The 19,872-nt window shown below is 34.0% G+C and overlaps 2 protein-coding genes across 2 annotated transcripts; both read right to left on the bottom strand.

The window, feature by feature from the left end:
• Positions 1–2,464: 2,464 nt before the first annotated feature.
• LOC147391691 (uncharacterized) lies at positions 2,465–3,870 on the bottom strand. The gene is made up of 2 exons (XM_086460016.1): positions 3,444–3,870; positions 2,465–3,328 (listed from the first exon to the last, which is right to left on the bottom strand). Exons 1-2 carry the CDS (start codon positions 3,765–3,767, stop codon positions 2,747–2,749), a joined length of 906 nt encoding a protein of 301 aa, XP_086316142.1. The 5' UTR covers positions 3,768–3,870; the 3' UTR covers positions 2,465–2,746.
• Positions 3,871–13,128: 9,258 nt separating this feature from the next.
• LOC147391690 (uncharacterized) lies at positions 13,129–19,603 on the bottom strand. Its single transcript, XM_086459495.1, has 4 exons — positions 19,392–19,603; positions 14,291–14,408; positions 13,978–14,209; positions 13,129–13,326 (listed from the first exon to the last, which is right to left on the bottom strand). The coding sequence occupies exons 1-4, from the start codon at positions 19,541–19,543 to the stop codon at positions 13,298–13,300; spliced, it is 531 nt and encodes a 176-aa protein (XP_086315621.1). The 5' UTR covers positions 19,544–19,603; the 3' UTR covers positions 13,129–13,297.
• Between the last annotated feature and the right edge of the window lie 269 nt (positions 19,604–19,872).

Here is a 19,872-nt window from a genome sequence, read left to right as displayed (position 1 = left end):
TCTTTAACTTTGGTGTAGGATCTTTAAAGAGTTTAAAGGGACCTTTTTTTAGGACTTACTTGCCTGTTGGGAATGCGTTTGTATTCTGTTGGAATTGTAGTTCTGTGGTTGTCTTTTGTTTCTTTTTCTTGTTTTTTGTTTAATTTTTTTTTTCCTTTGGTATGTCATCTTGATCTGTCGCTTGTATTTGTTTCCTTTTATCTATAAAAGAAATATCGGCTACTTTTATGTGTTTGTTTTCAACTAAGCATTGAAGTTCAACCCAGAGTTACCCAATTTGTTATCGAGGCACCAAACCGCGAACTGGTTTGATCTGAACCAGTTCCTGGTACAATTCGCTTAGGGTTCATGAAAATTTACGAACCAAACGAACTCATTTTTTTGCCTTAATTTCTTTACATCCCTTCCACATGTTGATATATTAAGATATCCCCCTAAAATTTTAAATTGACAGCATGCCCCTTTGACCTTGGTCTTTTTTAATAACTGATGAAAAATGACTAAATACCTTCATCTTCAACTTGTAAATGAAAAAAGCTTGATTTTTTTCTCCCAAAATCTTCTGTCTTCAATCTCTTTTTAACCCTACTCCTCACTTCAACCTTCAAATACCCTCATCTCTGTCTACCCCTAAGAACCGGGTTCATTCTCAAGTGGCTAACCCCAAACCCGACTTTGAACTGAGTGAACCCATGGATCAGTTACATAGGTTCAAACCTACTTTCATATATTTTATTCCGAATTAGAACTGAGGGAACCCACAAATCAGGTAACATAGGTTCAGACCTACTGTCATATATTTTATTTGTACTTTGACGCTCTTTTGTCGTAAAACAAGAGGGTCTCCATTTTAAGTTTTGGTCATTGAATTGAGAAGCATCTCTTTTGATGTATAGAAATAATTTTACATGCTCACAACCATTTTAGGGACTTATTCATGAGCATGCAATCCTTAGGTATTCTTTTGTTATTTATTGTTTAGAGAACGTATATTTGCAAATTATCTTTCATTCAGAAGTGCTGAAAATTGATGAGAAATATGGAATTTCAGGTGCAACTAGCAAATCAGAACCAGCTGAGCGATCACTACTCGTCAAAACATCCCAAGGAAAATCCTCCTACTGACTCTGGTTGATTTACTTAAATATCAAAGAGAGTTTCAGATACTCGTGTTTGTGTGTGTGTGAGCGCGCATGTTGAGAACCTGGAATGTGATACATCTGTCAATCGAATGAATTGAAATCATTGCATTTCATCTGTTCTTATTGTATGTATGTATGTATGTATGCCTGGCTGGAATGGATGACTAATATTTCATCCTAAATAAGGAAACTTGACTGAAACAACATGAATTTCGAAATGGGTATGAAATTTCCATGTTCTTCTACAGAAGAAGAAAATGTGGGAACAGTTGATGGGGGGCTCCTCAGTTATGGAGCTTTTCTCAGGGTTTGAAGGAAACAATCAACTGAAACTTTGGATTGGGAAAATGCAAAACATAAATTAGGAAACTCTCAACAAAATCAGAATGTTGGGAAATTGTGTGTTCTGATAGCTGTCACTAATGTTTCATTCATGGAATGGTTTACCTAAAACCATAGTACCAGGAATTGTGCCCTCCCTCTCCAGATTGGGCTTCTTTTGGGGAATGTGTTTTGGAAACTGGTAATTGTCCAGTTACCCCAAGTATTGGAAAATTTTGTGAAGCATTGTGGGAAATGTGTTTGATAGGCCCTTAGAGCCTATTGGAAGAAATCTCTGTCGTCATCTTCATCATCTGGGTTAGGCTGTACTAATCTTGTTCCTCTATTCGGTCCACACCTCTCAAAAAACAAAAAATAAAAACAATAATAATAAATAAATAAATAAAAATTGTCCAAACTCACATCTTCTGTTATTGAATTATTGAATGTCCCCGGTTCAATACACTTTATGACCAACTTTATCAGTAAACGTCAATTGAACATCAATCACATGATGTGCATAGTTCTGTACCTGTTCTTCCTTCCCTCCCGGACACACAAGTCACATTTCTTATACAATTTCTCATTTTCTAAACAGTCCGTACTTCTAGTAGATGTGCTAACTGAGCAACCATGGGTTTAGAGATCTTGATCTTCAGTTAGTTCGTAAATTACTTTTGATAGGGTTAGAAGTATGGAATAGTCTGATTTTTTGTCTTTTGTATACAAATACATTAAATGTATTATGAGTCTATTTCAAATATTTACACATCAAAGTCATAAAATTTTAAAAAATCCTAAAACAGCAAGAGGAGAACCCAAAAATAATTTGACTAAGACATGTTTAACTCTTTATCCCATAAGATTTTGCCTTTTTGGACAACATGATTCCTTTAGTCAACTCCTTTGGATACATCTTTGTTCCTTTTTCTAAATAAAATCCTTATTAAACACACACAAAAATAAATATAAATGAAGCAAGCCAGCAATACCACTAAATAAACACATAAGAGTTGTAAGTATATTCCCCTCAAAAAAACAAAAAACAAAAATCATTAAATACAAATAATAACCTTATAACAAAAAAATTAAATAAATAAAAAAAGAAATTAGCATTTCTGTATACAGTACAAACCCAAAAATGCCCAATAGTTAGAAATTACATCATATGTTGATGTATACATCTTTACCTTTCTTTCCCAACATCCCTTCTGCCTCTCCTTTGTGGAAATTAGAAAGCAAATTAAGTGGAGATCCTTTTTATCTCTATCTCTATCTTTCGATTAAAGATGATCTCCATGAATGAGTTTGTTCAACAGAGTCGTCAACAAAGCATCTCTCTTCTCAGCTCTACTCTCTTCTCTCAACCTCCTCTGTTCTTCCCTCTCTCTCCATGCTTGCTCCATTACTAATCTCTCCCTCTCCATTTTCTCCATCGATTGTCTCCACTCTTGCTCAAACAATCTCCTCTCTTGTGCTCTCCTCTCCATCATCTCTCTCCATTGTATCTCCATCCTCTGTTGTTGCTGAAAGAATTCTTGAAGCATTTCTTGTATCCCACCATTGTTACTGTTTGAAGCCCTCACTGAATTGGTGGTGTTGTTGGTTGTCTTTCTCTTACGATTACTTCTCCTTGTGATCCGTTCTTCTTCACTGAAATCTTCAACATCGTCGTCGTCATCCGAGAACTCTTCAGAAGATCGATCTCCACTTAATCTTTTTAATTTCTTCTTCGCTTGTACGCCTCCAGATTCTGATTCGAGAAGTAATCGTTGCATATTCTTTGCTCTCTCAGTGAAAACTGCCTGAAGTTCATCGAAGAACGGACACAGTCGACCGGTCTCTGGATCTGATGTTTCTTTCCCCTGCATTCGAATTTCGAACACACACACAGACAAAAAAACGAAATTTTATTAGAAATCTTAGTAGAAAAATCCAAAAATCTATGGTTTCAAAAAAAATAATAATAATAAAATTAACCTTGTATCGATTAACAAGGTTCTTCCATTTACATTTGCACTGATCTGGACTTCTCCTGTAACCTTTCTCCTTCATCTTCGAAGCTACGATCTCCCAAAGAGTTTTGTTTCGCTTCGCGACTGTGAAATCTCTCTCCAAATCAGCACGAATCGAGATGAAATCTCTGGTTTCTAATTGACTCCATTGAGGAACTCTGTCGTCTTTCTTCGTCGAAGTCGTTATCTCGCCGGAAATCGTTATCGGATTCAATTGCAGCGGCAGAGATGCTGACATCATGTTTATTCGATTTAGGGTTTCGTTGTCTCCGCTCCCGCCCATCATCATCTCTTCGTCGTCTCTAGGGTTAGGGTTTTTAGAAAATAAAGCTCACGGTAAGCTTCAGCCACGTCCGCTGTTTCAACTCTCTCTCTCTCTCTCTCAAAAGTCTCACTGAGAAACCTGAATTTATTCATTACGCAGCTATCAAAATGCTGGTGAATGTGGAAATAATTACATTAACGCCATTGCTTTATCCAAAGTCTTGCATATTTGCTAAATGCCGAAAGCACCCCCCTGCCAACTCAGTTAAAGTAAATCTTATCCTCGAAAATGCCACAAATTAAGTAACGGTCAGGAATTCAGGATCATGTAGGGCTTAAAATGGCTCGGTGTTTATCCAAAATTCAGTGATCCGAATCCGAATCCGAATTTAGTAATTTTGGTTAATAAAATGAGTCGGATATGGGTTGATATCTCTTGATTAAAGTTGAATTTAAATTAATTGAGGATACATCTTTATATCCGTCTAGATTCGAATGATATATTACTTTATAAGTGTTAGGCATAATGATTAAAGTCTTAAATTCAAGTCATATCTTTAATGATTTATATTGAACTAATCTTGAATGATTTAAAATTATTCGACCCAATAAGTTAATCCAATCGGGACAGATTCACCATATATGAGTTTAATAAAAATAAAATAGTTCAGATATGATTTTAGCTAGTAGGATCCGAATAAAAAATTCGAACATGAATATAGATATACTTATATCCAACTCAAATCTGACCCGTTTTAAACCCTAAGAGTAGGTAAGGTGTAACGTTCCTATTGAATAGGTCCAGTCTATATGACAAGTTTTGGTTGAAGTCTAGACATAATAAAAATTTGCCCTACACCATATGTTTCTATTGGAATGGGATACTGTTTTGGATCGCTGACTCATTAAATATATTTTGGGCCCCACTGATACTACATTGCTTAAATTAGGTAATTGACATTGGTAATTTGTTGGTGGGGTTTTGTCAACCTATGTCCTAAGGGCACATGATAAAATGCATTTGAAACACCTTACAAGTATAATTTGAGGGCATTTTTTGTAGGAAACTTTTTTTAAAGGTATTTTAGGTAATAAAATTAGTTCTAGGTGTGCAATTAATGGCACACGGTAAGAAGACCCTTGTTGATGAACATCATTAAAGATATCATGAGTAGTAGGGGTACAACTTGATTCAATTTGAGGCCAAATCGAAAACAAACTAGCCTAGACCAAATCAACCTGAACCGAACAAAAATCAGTTTGGTTCTATGGATTGCCAATATGTTAAAAACCTAATTTAATCAACATATTTTTAATAAATATAAATAGATATGAATATGAAATCTCATATAATGAGTCATCTATCTATCCATCAATAAAAATAAATAAAAAAAATTATATATCCATTAAAAAAATAGTTTTTTCATTAATTAAAGAGAGTCATTAATCCCATCCATCCAAAAACGTCATAAATCCATCTATAAAAAAAAATCAATTTATCCATAAAAATGGGTATAATTTATTAAATAGATTAATAATATTTATTTATAATTTTATTAATATAGGAATTCAGTTCTCAGTTTGGTTCGATTCTTATAATACATGAACCAAGAATTGAATCAAATTGGTTGGTTCTTTATTTTATTAACTCATAACCGAATCGAAGTTCATTATAAATCGAATCAAACCAATTCAAAGCTTTTGATTTGCTTCGATTTTCGGTTTGAACCAAACCAAGTTGCACCCCTAATGGGTAGGTGTGTCGAAGCCTCAAAGGACTTAAAAGTTTATGATGAAATATGCTTTATATGAATGGTTAAGAATCATCAATGAAATTGACTTTCTAGTGTTAAAGTCAACCATGAAAATCATTAGTGAAGTTGACTTTTTGGTGATGAAATCAAGCATGAAGTGGGATAGACAATTGTGATTAATAAGTCAATCACATTATGTTATTGATTCATGAGCTTAGCACAAAAATTTATTAACAACAAATGAGCACTCTCTTTGGACAATATAACATAAAGGATTCTTTGGATTAAGGCTTTGTTGTTATTGATTTAAAGTTAATGCTTGGGTGACATTAGTTTTATTGTGATTCTTACATTTCTAATTTGGAGGGCACATAATCGTAGATGTGTTCGATGTTGTTTCCATGAGATACGAGTAAACACATCTATGATTATGTGCGCACCTCCACGTTAGAAATGTAAAAATTGCAATAAATCTAATGTCACCCCAACACAACTCTTTATTTAAACCATGTAATTGAGATATTTGAATTACCCATTTTTCACTATGATCTTCATTAAGAAATTAATAGAAAATAACATTAATGCCCATCATGTGTTTAATAAATAATTTAAAAGTCCCATTACAAGGCGGTTTTGGAACTTTGACCTTTTAAAAAATAAAATTTAAAATTTAAAATTTTGACTATTTAAACATATATTTGTGGTATATACAGGTGGGGCGAAATTGCTGCAATGGAAATGCGACTCTGTAGAAGTAGAACCAAGTTTTGAAAGGATATTTGGGTAATTTCAGATAGGAATGATTTCATACATCGCGAGGTACTATTTTAAACACAACACGGTATCATATATGATGTAAGCAATATGAAAGTGGCATGAAATGTGGGCCCCCTTTCCTATGGCATCTTGGGGGAACCATTTTGATTGGGCGGTTTGATTTTCACAATAAGGTTGTCTCAACGGTGTGGTCACTTTAGTGTTGGGCCCACCACTTTACGGCTCAAAATTTGATCGCTCCAATCAGATTAATGGGTGTTGTTATCATGTGCCCTAAAGGCACATGTATTCAAATTCCTACCAAAAATCCAAAATTCTTTTAAAAGATTATTTCATGTGTCATGTTAGAGTGGGGAAGACACCTTGAGGTGGTGGCTCGTGTAGGCGCACAGATGCATTTTATTTGTATCTCGGAGAAAATACATTTATGGGCATGCGGGCCACCACGTCAAGATGTCCCCATGTGCCCTCCACTGAGGTCATTCCACCGTTAATAAATACCTCAAATGCTTATTTGTAAGGTGTATTTAATGCACTTAAACGCGTGCCCTTATGACACACATTAACAAGACCCCTAATTAATTGACTTTCTTTCTAGAGCATAGATAGAGGAGGAGTCCAACTTTGAAGCGGGCAGGCCACTCCATTACAAAATACACGGCATTTTGAATTTATTTCGCATCTCTACATTTCTGTAAAAATTAGAAACACCTCTTTGAAAATACCATGTGTAATCCAATAGAGAATTCCATCAAGAAAATTTAAGGATGGTACCCACTTCAAAGTTTTTGCCAATAGAGAAATGAACGACATGATCCACTTAATCAATATTTGGATTTAATGTCCACTCGTAGCAAATGTTTTAGGAATTTCGTTAACTGGTGCCTTAATGCCACATGTATGCATTTAAAACACTTTGAAAATCATCAAGTGAGGGTATTTTTTGTGAGAAAAATATTTTTAAAGCACTATAGATAATCAAATAAATTTTGGAGGTGTATTTAATTTATTTTAATGCGTGCCTTATTGGCACAAGATAACATAATGGAGTAAAATGATTTAAATTTTTTTTAAATAAATTGACGTAAACATATCCTTCAAGTGAATATTTGAGAGAACCTTGCGTTTCAAATTGATGACATGTTCCTTGACCTTAAGGTACTATTATAGATTAACTAGAGTTCACCCTTGCCATAGGCACAAGCATCCAATCTAGAGTTAACGGGGGTAAAAGCGAATAAAATAAAGTTGGTAGTTGTAGGGGTGACAATCTTAACACGACTCAAAAACAATATAAAATAAGTGAGTTTGAGCCAAGTTTAATTAGGTTTATGCTAACTTTTAAGGTTTAAGGGGGGTAAAATATGAAAAACAATAAAGTAAGTTAAAGAGGTAAAAAAAAATTTAATAAAGTTAGATGAGTGAAGTGTAAAGAAAATAAAGTAGATCCTACAAAAATATAGTATGATGGGAAAGTTAAGGGGATAAAACTGAAAAAAATAATAATAATAAAATCAGAAATGATATTATTAAAGAATTTTGAGGTTAAAAGGAGTAAAAGAGAAAACATAACAAATAAAAAGAAAAAAAAACAATAAAATAGATCCCACGCAAATGTTTGTCTTAAACAACTGTAGTAACTTAGTTGTGTTTTATAATATAAATGAAAATTGACCTAAATACAAGATTTTCAATCTTGAAAATGTATCATATATCTCATTATCAAATGGTATTGTGAAGATTTGGATGAGTCGTCTCAGATGATTTTATTTTTCAAGATTTGTGATTTAGGATAATGATGATAATGAAAAAGAGTATCTTGTCGGTGTCTTGACTTGCTCATAATGATATCAAGATAATAAGAGAGTGAACTCAATAATAATGATTTTTGAAACCATGCCTAAGTGCCTTCACATTAAACTATCAGAGTTTGCCCGAGCCTATGACACGGGCATCCTCTTTAGTATTAAAAGGGAGAGGGAGAGTAAAAGAGGAAATACAATAAAGTTAGAGGGGTATTTTTGAAAAAAGAGAAAAAAAAAAGTTGAAGAGATATTAATGAAAAAGAATGATTAAATCCCTACCTCTCTTTATATAAGAGATAAAAGGAAGTGAGGTCCACCATTTAATCATATAGATGATTTTATAAAAACCTTAATTTTCCTATAAAAAATCTGTCAACATTGAGCTCTTAAATTGTTCACCCTCCATGGTAATCATTTTTAATCTATTTAAGTTTATCTTCAAGCCATTTTTTTCATTCTCAACTTAATCCTTTGTGAAAAATCTTTAAAAAAGTTTTCAACCAACTATATAAAAATTAATGTGAATTTACTTTTTATACCCTACCTCTTTAAAATTCATAAATATGAACTATTTTTCTTACTTGAGATTCACAAGAAGGCTAGTAAAATTACAAAGAGAACTAGTTATTTTCATACCAACTTTTACTAATAACACCAATTTATATGATTTTAACAAAGAATTATGGTGAATCTCCATTTCGTGTGCTGAATATGACGAAAGTTCGAGTTCGATACACTATTCATTTTAATTTCAAAAACATGTATTCATCATTTTTATAACCTACAAACTCATGATTTCGTCACTTTTAATATTTACAAATTTGTAGGTATACCAGTGAATTCATTGATTATAAAAGTGATGAATTCACTTGAAATGCATGTTTTAGGAATTAAAATGAACAAGGTCGTTATGCTCAAATAGATTATCACATCAGAAATCCAACACCAAATCCCTTTAAGTTTCATTGAAAAATTCAAATAAAAAAAAAATATTTAAAATAATTTATTTTGAACTAAATCCTAGGTTTTGAAAATGAATGGCTATAGAACTTCAACTTAACTCTCATTGACCTTTACATTATATTTGGATTGAGAGAAGTGGAGAGAAGAGAAACTCAATTTCTCTCCACCGTACTTGGATTGACATGAGAGAAATTGAGATAGCTATAAAATTTTAAAATGTCTTAAACAAGATTTAAGGTTAGAGTTAGAATTATAAAATATTTTAAAAGAGTTTCTCACCCTCTCCACTTTTGAAAAGAAAGAAAACGATTGTTTTTTTATTTTTCTTTTATCTCTCTCACTTAACAATCTAAACAACTAAAATAAAGAGAAAATCATTTATTTTCTTTTCTCTTCTTTCTATTTCTCTCAATCCAAACACAACATTATTAAGGATAAAATCATAACTAAGAGACGAGCCCAAGGAACCTTAGTAAGGATGAAATCTTTACCAACTTAGTAAGGCTAGAAGAACTCTTCTGAAAATACTTAGAAGTCAAAAGCGCGTAACTTATGTAACAAAAAAAAACATCCAAAATTCTTTCTTTTAAGGTGTGAACGCCGAAAGCTTTGTCTTAGATTCCCCCATCAATTCATGAAGTTCGGTGACAGTGTGAACACGACTTAGTGTTTAGTTTGTCCTTTTCATAAAAAGTACAAATTATTTATAATAAAAAAAATCTGGATTGCCACTCCAACGTCCAAACTGCTTCTCTGTACATGCATATCGAGTTCAGATCTCGAGGATAATTTTTTGGTGAAACTTTCTTGAACTTGCTCTCGAATAGCGATGGATCCCCACAAAATAATTGGGTGGAGACCAAACAATGGATTCTCTGTACGTGCATATAGAGTTCAGATCTCGAGGATAATTTTTTGGTGAAACTTTCTTGAACTTGCTCTCGAATAGCGATGGATCCCCACAAAATAATTGGGTGGAGACCAAACAATGGATTCCCTTCCCATGGATACATTTTGGCCTGCCACATAAGCTATCATCGTTAACAAAACTACGCCTGTAAAGCGAAGAGATTTGGAACGCCACTACAGAAAGTCAAGTCTCACATAAATAATGAGATACGTATACGCTTTTGAAAGACTTGCAATTATTAACACAGAAGATCACTGTTTTACAAATCGGATTGGTCTTTGAACTGTAAGATTGATTGGGTCAGTCCAAAGTGGTCCGACTTATGGTAAAATCGATCGGATCCTAAAATAAAATATTAAATATTTTTAATGATCTTCATCAAGATCATGACCAGATTAAATAACGATCTTGATCTTGATATTTTTTCCCTTTTATTTAATCCAATCATGATCTTGATCTTAATAATTTCGGCTATGATGCCATATATTCTTTTAATCTGATCATGATCTTGATGAAGATCGTCGAAAAACAACAGTTAAATAACGGTCGAAAAAATAATAATTAATTTTTTTAATTAATTGTTGAGGGCCGCAATTGTTGACTTTTAAAAAGAAGAATAAAAAAATTGACGGCCACAATTGTTGACTCTTTAAAAAGAAAAAAATTTATTTAAAAATTGCGTCTAAAATTTTAAATTTAAAAAAAATAAAATCTTCGACCCTTAAAAAGTCGATTTTGATTCCTTATGACAAATTTTTAAAAATTATTTCTTTTTTATAAATATAATTTTTTTTTTTATAAATTTCCCATTTTTAATTTCTTCCCAAAATGTTATCAGGTAACTTCAAAATCGTGATCCAATGTCATATGACGTAGATTACTTTTCCACACACACAAAAAAAAGTTAGATTTCAAAGCATTGATAAAGCCAAAAAAAAAAAAATTTATTTAAAATATGTTCTAAGCATGAAGTTTAGATTGTTGTAGTGTTATTTGTCCAAACTAACAATCTATTTAGTCCAATTAATTAAAATCTTATTAAGTTTGATCATTTTTCATTTGTAAGAGAAGACCTGTGATCAAGGGGATATATAATCAATTTTCGAAACACAAGGGGCGTCTCAAATATTAATCAAATTGTGAAGGGATATGTTAAAAATCACTCAAAATATGGACCGGTCGTTTCACAAACCCAATCGAACCACTGGTTAAACCTAGCGGACCAATTGATTTTTTAAAAATATTGGGTTTTTTTCGGTTGACTTGACCCGTAGAAGCTACCATGTCTAGTCCAACCCAATCCAATTTTTTTAAACATGGTAAAAGATAGATTTGTACGATACGCCCACTAATAACTCACATTGAGTACAAGTACAAAACGATACGGAAATGGATTCAGATTCGAGTAGTTTTTACTCCAGGTTTGAACATTTAGGTTTTTTTTTTGTTTGAATTTGTATGGTTCTAGGTATAGGATCTACGAGTGACAATGGATCAGTTTAGTACCGGATTAGTATCACTCCAATACTAATCCAAATTTTTTTAATTATGTACTCGATCCGAACAGATTAATGAATATATAAATAGAATCCAATCCGTTTCATTTCATCCTTGGTCCGAAACCGATACCGATGCGAACACATACTTTATTTTCAAATGATCAATGTTCAAAAAATATACTTTCCAACTATAAATATAGAAGCAAATCTAAAAAACTGAAATGCTTTATCTATATGTATTTATATGAAATTAAGAATATAAGAAAAATTATAAAAACATAATCGGATCGGATTTTTTTCCAAAATGGATTGGAGTAGATCCGAATCTTTATCCTAAAATCCGATTTTTCATACTTTTTGGATCGGTTCGGACATTGGATATATTTCATATCATTGCCAGCCCTAATAGGAAACATCAGTCCATGGTGATATGGTTAGTTGGTTACCAGTTACCACTCCACATTTGATGAATATTCGAGATACCCTTGTATTTTCAAACCGATGACATATACCCCTTGACTTTGTTCTACTTTTGAAGACTAATAGAAAATGACATAGATGAGTGACCTCATCTTCAACCACTGGGGAAAATCCTTAAATTTTCTTCCCAAAACTTGGTAATCTCAGCATCCAATGGAATTTCTATTTTTCTTTTCATCACTTTCTCTTCAACCTTAAGAATCCATCCCCTTCAATTTTAGATGCCAAGAACAAAATAGGAATTTTAGGAGGCACGCCTCGATGGATTTTTAGATGAAAAAAATATTTATAAAAAAAATCAGAGGTATTCTACAAGAGTTTGAAGAGGACTGATTGGAATCGAGACTGATTAAACTAAAAACAATGTAGATGGTGAAAAATGAAACGGTCTACGAGAATGCCATGTGGATTAAGGAAAAACATAGTTAACATAGGAAACAAACCCACTTAATCGTCTTTTTAACACCTTCTACCTAATAAATATATTACAACACGGGTCATTGGATGAGAGAAGAACATTTTTTTTTGTTAAGTATAAGGTTAGTGGTCAACAAATGAAATTGGCTTCAAAAGGGTTTGAACCTAAAATGTGTAAACAACACTCCTCTTTTTGCCTATAAATAAGGAATTAGGACAACAACGGGAGGGACAAACTTTGGAACCCTAATTCTATCTATTTCACTATCATCATTTTCTCTTTTATGAGATCCTTCTTGCTCTCGGTGATTTTTCCCCCCTTTGACTCGTGTAGCCACCAACTCCCCCCTACCCTGATCATCATCATCTAAGACTTCATCCATCATTTACAAATAGAATAATGCCAAAGTGACCTCAAGATTGTACTTCATATTGCACATCTTGACGTGAAAGTGTGTAGCAACCATACACTTTCATTGAGATACAAATCAAAAAGCATTTATGGTTCTTAAACACTTTCATGTCACGATGTGCGATACGAGATACAATCTTGAGGTCACTCCAGCACAACTCTCACAAATAATCAGGGATAACTGGCAATAAATTTACTTGGTTAAAATTAGAATGTAAAGAGAAGGTGGAGTCTTTGATTTTACTTTCTTGAAGTATAGTTCGGTTTGTTTCCTACTCCTTCACAATCTCAACTAGAAACAAAGGCTCTAAATCCTAATTTTCTAATGACTTTGAAAATTTTGATTTGCTTGAAGAACACATTTGGAACTATTTCTAATGGCCAAAACCAGGAATTTTTTAACTAACTTATTACAGAAAAGGGAGTTTAAAAAATACAATCTGCATATTAGAGAAGCAACACTTTCAAACACCAACACAATTTATACAGAAGAAACTCTCCTAATTGCTCCTGTATCTTCTTCTCCTGGAAACATTCATCAAGCCTTTATACGTATCACAAATGAACCTGTCAATCAATTTAGATACACACAGATCAAGATCTTTACTGTCTACATAGGTTGAAATGCAGCCAAAGAAACACATATTACCATGATTAGGATTGGCAATGGGTCGGATAATATCCACTTACACGACTCTTCCAAACAGAGTTATTAGGTATGGGTACAATTTTTTTTATCCAATTTCCGTAATTATTATATCTGAATTTTTTTAGGGTCAGATGTGGATATGCGTCCTATCCAATCCGAAAATCTGTTTATCCAAGTTTAATAAGGCGAATTCACAATAATATATACGTATAACCCAAAATTAAGGTTCTTATCATTGTTACAATGAGGTATATATATCCGACTTGGATATCTGCTTGAAATTTGGGTACAAGTCGAACACAGATATCCTCTAAAAATTTGGATAAATAGTTGGATACAGATATCCTTAGCAAAAGTGGGTAAAAATTTGGATACGAATAATCAGATATAAAGTTGGATAAGGATACGGATATATACTTCATCCGACCCACACCCGACCCATTGCCAGCCCTAACCATGATATTATGTGGCAGGGAATCTTCTATACCGTAAGATGTTAGCTAATTGAACTTATAAGTGACGTAAAAATGTATTCTTCAAACCTACACTCTCAGAAGTCAGTAACTTACATGCAGGAAGGTTGGACATGTCAGCAGAAACTGCACAGGGAATTCCCAAATTTGAAAGTGCTCCCCTTATGATCCCACACGGGAAGTAGAGATGCATGTTTGCGGATTGTACTGCCTTGTTGTCAGCTTTAGCCTCAGAAGGGTCTTGAGAAAAATCTGCGCTTGCTGGAGTTGGATCGATGGACATGTGTGTAAGCCAACGAAACCGGTTATCCTGCAACATGAAAGTACCCTACAAACAAAATCAGCGTGAATTTTTCTACGTCTCTAAGGAAGGAATTCATTCCTTTGTAACTAGGAGTATTAGAACTACCCGATGATTGGTTTTCAGGTTGTCGATCTGCTTCTTGAAGAGCTCAGACCAGAAATCTTTGCAGATGAACTTGATTGCCTCTAAATGATCACTGAATCGAGGACGCTCCATGGTGTACCTGGAAAGATTCAAAAGGATAGAATGTGATTCATGTTAAACTTGTTACTAACTTACTATAGTGTGTTTGTAACAGAAAGTATGGCTTTAGATAGACTTGGAAGGAGGAATAAGATTCGTTTAGCTGATCCCAGACTTTTGGTAATAACACATTTATAATGATGATGTCAAAGAAGTCATAAAGATCATCAAACCATGGGAACAACAATAAAGAATGAAGAACTAAAATATTCTCTTTTCATCTATCGAAATAAAAATACAAGACAAAGGTTTGCAAGCTTGAGGCACAAAATTAATGAAACTTTGCAGCTAAAAGTATCGTAAAAAAGCAAAGGGAAGATTGAGGAACATAACTAAATGTGAGGAGATAGTTACAATGACGATCATGTGGATACTGCATTTCCATTACCGCCGATAGGTGGCCTTAAACTGTTCCCTTGCCTCATCTAGACAATTTCTTTTTCTTATTTTATTTTTGTGGTAAGTGAGATGATCCTTACTTTCATACAAATTAAATTTGCATCCAATGAAGACTGTATTTATTATGGGGTTTCAATATTTATGTATAAATTAACTGCTCATGCTGGATGAGATCCCTTGGTCTTACAACCAATGCTAGAAAATATCTTTCCATTTATGCAGCAAGAGGTTGAGTTTGTGTGTGATATTTGTCAAAAGAAGTTTGTTGGGTCATGAAATGAGTGTCATGTTAGTTTACATTTTAATCACTAGAGTGAGCAGAGTTTTTATGTTTCCATAGGGATTTATTCAGAAATTAATGGAAATTGCCTACTCATGACCTAGGAGGTCCACTTTGCTCAAAATATACAATCTTATTATTTCCTCTTTCTTATTGTTTATTTATTTATTTTTGCTCTAAAAACATTATGTTCTTTTAGTTAATGAATTTTAATTCATTATATATGGTATCAGAGTTGTTGATCCTAACAAGTGAAGATTGCGGCATAGTGATTATGATGGATGGTGCTCTTAAGGACGGTGAAGATAACTTCCTACCATTTTGGAAAAGCACATTTCCACCTTAAGATTCAGTTTAATCGATTCTCGCATTGCATTTTTTTTTATAAATATAAATTGTATAAATAAAAAGAAAGGGAGGTTGAGGTAGCCCCCAAACAACAAGATTAGATAAGCAACATGGGAAAAGCAGAAAGGAATCTAAAATACATGCCCCGCGGAGAGCTAATTAACACCAAAGATATCCCAGTTAAAAACAAAATCTTGGAAACGCACTCCCTCAAAGTCTTTGCTCATCTTAGACCACATGAATAAAAGCCCCAAAATCTCTAAGATCACTGAATGAGACGAGTTCTCTTTGCAATGGAAGACCCTGTTGTTGCGCTCTCTCCAAAGACCCCAAGCAATGGCAAAAGGCAGGATAGCCCAGAGAAGCCTCTTTCTTGAATAGAAGATATTGAAACTCCACCCCTCCAGAAGTTCAGAAAAAGATAAGGGAAAAATCCAATCCACATAGAAGCGAGCTAAGAAAAACATCTAAATAACTCGAGAAAAAGGACAATGACTAAGAATATGATTAACCGACTCCCCATCCCTATAACAAAGAAAGCAAAAGTTTGGAGTAATCCACCCTCGATTTATCAAATTATCCAAAGTAAAGATTTTACCCAACGAGACAAGCCACATAAAGAACGACACCTTAGAAGGAACATGAACGGACCAAACGATAGATGGTAAGGACGAGACTTCACCCGATGGCAACAAACAATAATAGAAAGACTTAACAGAGAACTTCTTATCCTTAGCCTTGACCCACTCCCTTCTGTCCTGCTCGTTCTCTTTGAATTGGATCGAATTCAGGAGATCTAGAAGAGATGTAACTTCCGTCAATTCCCAATCGTTGAAATTCCTCATAAATCCCAGATCCCAAGAGTCCGTGTTCCTGTACCGAATCAAACATTGCTTTACAGATTTTTTTTTTTTTTTCAAAGAACAAGTTTACAAGGATGGAAATTGAGTAGACAGAGATAAATTTCCGCACCATAAGTCCTCCCAAAATCTGACCTTGTCCCCCTTACCCACTTTGAATCTAATCTCCTTAACGAACTTATCAACACCCTTCAGAATACCTCTCCACACACTGCACCCGTAGGTCCCTGTAGCCTCTCCACTATACCAACCAAATCTCTTCTCTCCATATTTTGCCTTAACCACTTTCCTCCATAAGTTATCTCTCTCTTCCCCGAATCTCCACAGCCACTTCCCCAGGAGAGCTTTATTAGAAATTCTCGCATTGCATTACTAAGCTCTCTCTCTCTCTCTAACCTTACTTAGGTATTTTGTGCATTAGAGGTCTTAATGACAAGAAGCATCTTAACTTTAAGAGCTTGCAACCCACTACTAGGGTGCATGCAAAAATTCCTTCGCGTGTCTTCAATATCAGAAAAACAATCAAATCAATGAAGAGAGCACTCATTGGAGACATTATAGATCTAACAAGTTGTAAATTTCCAAAATTTTAATGTACAAGATTATGCCCCTTGAATTTTTATAAAATTTGTTCATTTTATAATACACTATTGGTTGCTTAGCAAAAAAAAATGTTATATTAGATTAGGGCAAGGGAAGGCAACCTCCAAAAACAAATATGTTGGGGAGGTTAGGAGTCTTGAATGGTGGTTTGCTAGGGAAATGGCTTTGGAGGTATGGAGTGGACCGGGAAGGGTTATGGCATAAGGTGATAGCAGCAAAATTTGGGGAGGACACTCTTAGGTGAGAGAGTGGAGAGGCTAAAAGCTCTCATGGAAGTGGGGTTCGGAAAGACATTCTAAAAGTTCTTCCACAATTCAAGAAAATGGTATCTTTTTTTATAAGAAGGGATGACAAGGTTAGATTTTGGGAAGACGTGGAGTGAGTTCTTTGAAGAATAGATTCCCATCAATTTTTGTTATCTCTAGAAAAAGGAACCTCCTAGTGGCTAGCTTTCGTGGTTTGACATCGGTGGTACTAGTTGGGACTTCGGGTTCAGGAGACCGCTTAACGATTGGGAGGTGTCGTAGATGTTGGAGTTGTTGACTTGCCTAGACAATGTGCCAAGAATTTTGATAGGAGAGGATTCAAGAGTTTGGGGAACTAATAGCAAAGTATTATTTTCAGTGAGATACTTTTATAACGACCAGTGTTGTCAAATGCGATCGCATATGCGTATATACCATGATGGCATATGCAATTTAGGGTTTCTGATTCATTATGCCATGACATACAAAAGTATGTGATGGCATATTACTTCAATGTGCAAAGATTTGACTATTGAAACATTCAATTCAAGTTTTTTTAATATATCTTCTCCTACAACTACCCTATTTCCACCCCTTATTCCTACATTATTCTTTCACTCGCATATATTCTCTTTAAGTCTTATTTTTTACTTTATTTTTTTCAAAATATTGAGTTTATGCACTCTAACATAAGATCATAGTATCCAATGATTAAACGATTAAAGCAAGGTCCAATTTAATTATCTAGAACTAGAACTTAATAATTAAAGTTGACCACCTTCGTATCATGAATAATTTCTATATTATTGACTATTTAGCTTGTTGAGTTCTTTTATTCTTGTTAATATATAATCAACTTTATTCAATTTGAAAAATGAGTGCTATCCAAATATATTGTTATAGGTTTGTTTTTATTTTCTTATATATATATATATATATATATATATATATATATATATATATATATATATATATATTTTAAACATTTTCTCCTTTTTCTTTTTTTTTTTTACTGTTTTTATTTATTTTTTTGAAATAAAATAATATTTTGATCAATATGTGACCGCATATGCTATGTTGGTCGCATATGCTATGTTGGTAATGACTTAAATAGGAGTGGGGATCCAACCTTCCCACATGTGGCTGTGTGGAGCTCAAGGGTGCCGTCTAAAGTGGTTTTCTATGTGTGCATAGCAGTGAAGGAGGAAGATTCTAACGATTGATTAATTGAAAAAAAGAGGTTTTTGTGGCCTGAACTGTTGCTGCATGTGCTCATTAGATGAGAAATTGGTAAATCGCCTTTCATTGCAATGCCAGTTGGCAAAAGAGGTGTGGGTTCATTTCTTCTATTTGTTTGGACAAGAATCTTGTGTACCAGGAACTGTGAGAGGTTGGGAAATGGGTTTCAATCTTCCAAAAGGTTGATTTGGAGCCTAACTCCGTTCGCGATTACTTGGGGTGTTTGGAAGAAAAGAAATGGTAGAATCTTTGAAGAAAAGGAGTAGTCATCTCTAGAGTTATGTTTGTCGGTCCTTGGGCTCTTATTCTTTTGGTGCAATCTTTAAAGAATTCAAAGAGGTGTTCGTCGAGGACTTTTTAATTCGCTAGGATTTTGTTTGTAATTTGTAATTTGTCATAGTCCTAAATTGGTGTGTTTTGTGTTTTGTTTCTTTTATTTTCTTGTGTTTTTCATTTTGGTGTAAGTCAGCTCGACCTCCCCACTCTGTTTATGTGTTTTTCCTGTTATTAATCAAAAAGAAAAAACAAATATGCCCAAGGCGCATCTTTCACCACTTAAGAACTATTCTGCAATATTTGTGAACAGAAATTAGGGCTCAAGCCCATTGAATATTCAACATTTTTTTTTCATTTTGGAAGGAGACCCAACTACCACCGATTCGATTCCAACATGTATCTTTAGTTCCATGGATGATTTTCATCTATTAAACCTTGAGGACAATATTTGTTTTCAAGAGTAGAGGGAACGAAACGATCCGAATGCAATATGGTTCTTGATTATATGGAAGATTATCATGATTTTTTAATAATGTGGTGATTATTTCGATCGTAAAAAGCTAAAACTCGATTAATGTTACCTAAACATGAATGTGAGATATTAGGTTACAGAATCGATCATACTAAAGCAAATTAAGGACCCAAAATTAGGTCAAAAAGCTTATAAATCTTGGAAATTTATAAAGGTAAGGTGAAGGTGAAGATGAAGATACCTCTCAGAGAGCTGAAGACCAACCTGGTATCCAATCGCTTCGATCCTTCGTGCAGCGAGTTCGGGCTTTGTGGCGTAGAATCTGTTACAGTAGGCAGAGACCATCTCTATGATCACACTGTCTACGCAGCTCTCTGAGACCTCCCTCACCATTACTGCTTCTCTCTCTCTCTCTCTCTGAAGATTTAGATCGAAGGGAGAGAAGTACCAGTGGTTTGCTGTTAACAAATGATCATAGTTATGCTGTTTAATGAATAGAAAGCTGCCACGTATACTCTAGAAAGTCAACTTAACTCGGCTTAGGCTGTGTTTGGTAACACTTACGAAGGTTGAAATCTGGAAGTGTTTTTCTGTTTTTTTATTTCTGGTTCAAAACTTCTGGATTCATCGAGCATCTCCTATCGCTGGTTCAAAACTTCTAAATTTCGATTCTGAAATTTAGAATCTAAACTGAACGAAACAAGATTAAAACTTTTGAAATC

This window comes from Akebia trifoliata, chromosome 11, assembly GCF_017979445.1.
Source record: "Akebia trifoliata isolate Shusen 1 chromosome 11, ASM1797944v1, whole genome shotgun sequence".
Lineage (NCBI taxonomy): Eukaryota > Viridiplantae > Streptophyta > Magnoliopsida > Ranunculales > Lardizabalaceae > Akebia > Akebia trifoliata.
The sequence above is the reverse complement of the archived record's forward strand: the minus strand, read 5'-3'. Positions and strand labels throughout refer to the sequence as shown.

What these genes read in the sequence shown, in the direction of transcription:
- LOC147391691 (XM_086460016.1), bottom strand. Translation starts at nt 3,767, where the DNA reads ATGATGATGGGCGGGAGCGGAGACAACGAAACCCTAAATCGAATAAAC. An exon ending in ACCTTGTTAATCGATACAAG is followed by an intron (nt 3,329 to 3,443) that starts GTTAATTTTATT and finishes ATTCGAATGCAG; the next exon opens with GGGAAAGAAACATCAGATCC.
- LOC147391690 (XM_086459495.1), bottom strand. Translation starts at nt 19,543, where the DNA reads ATGGTGAGGGAGGTCTCAGAGAGCTGCGTAGACAGTGTGATCATAGAG. An exon ending in ACCTGAAAACCAATCATCGG is followed by an intron (nt 14,210 to 14,290) that starts GTAGTTCTAATA and finishes TTTTGTTTGTAG; the next exon opens with GGTACTTTCATGTTGCAGGA. An exon ending in CATGTCCAACCTTCCTGCAT is followed by an intron (nt 13,327 to 13,977) that starts GTAAGTTACTGA and finishes ATTGATTGACAG; the next exon opens with GTTCATTTGTGATACGTATA.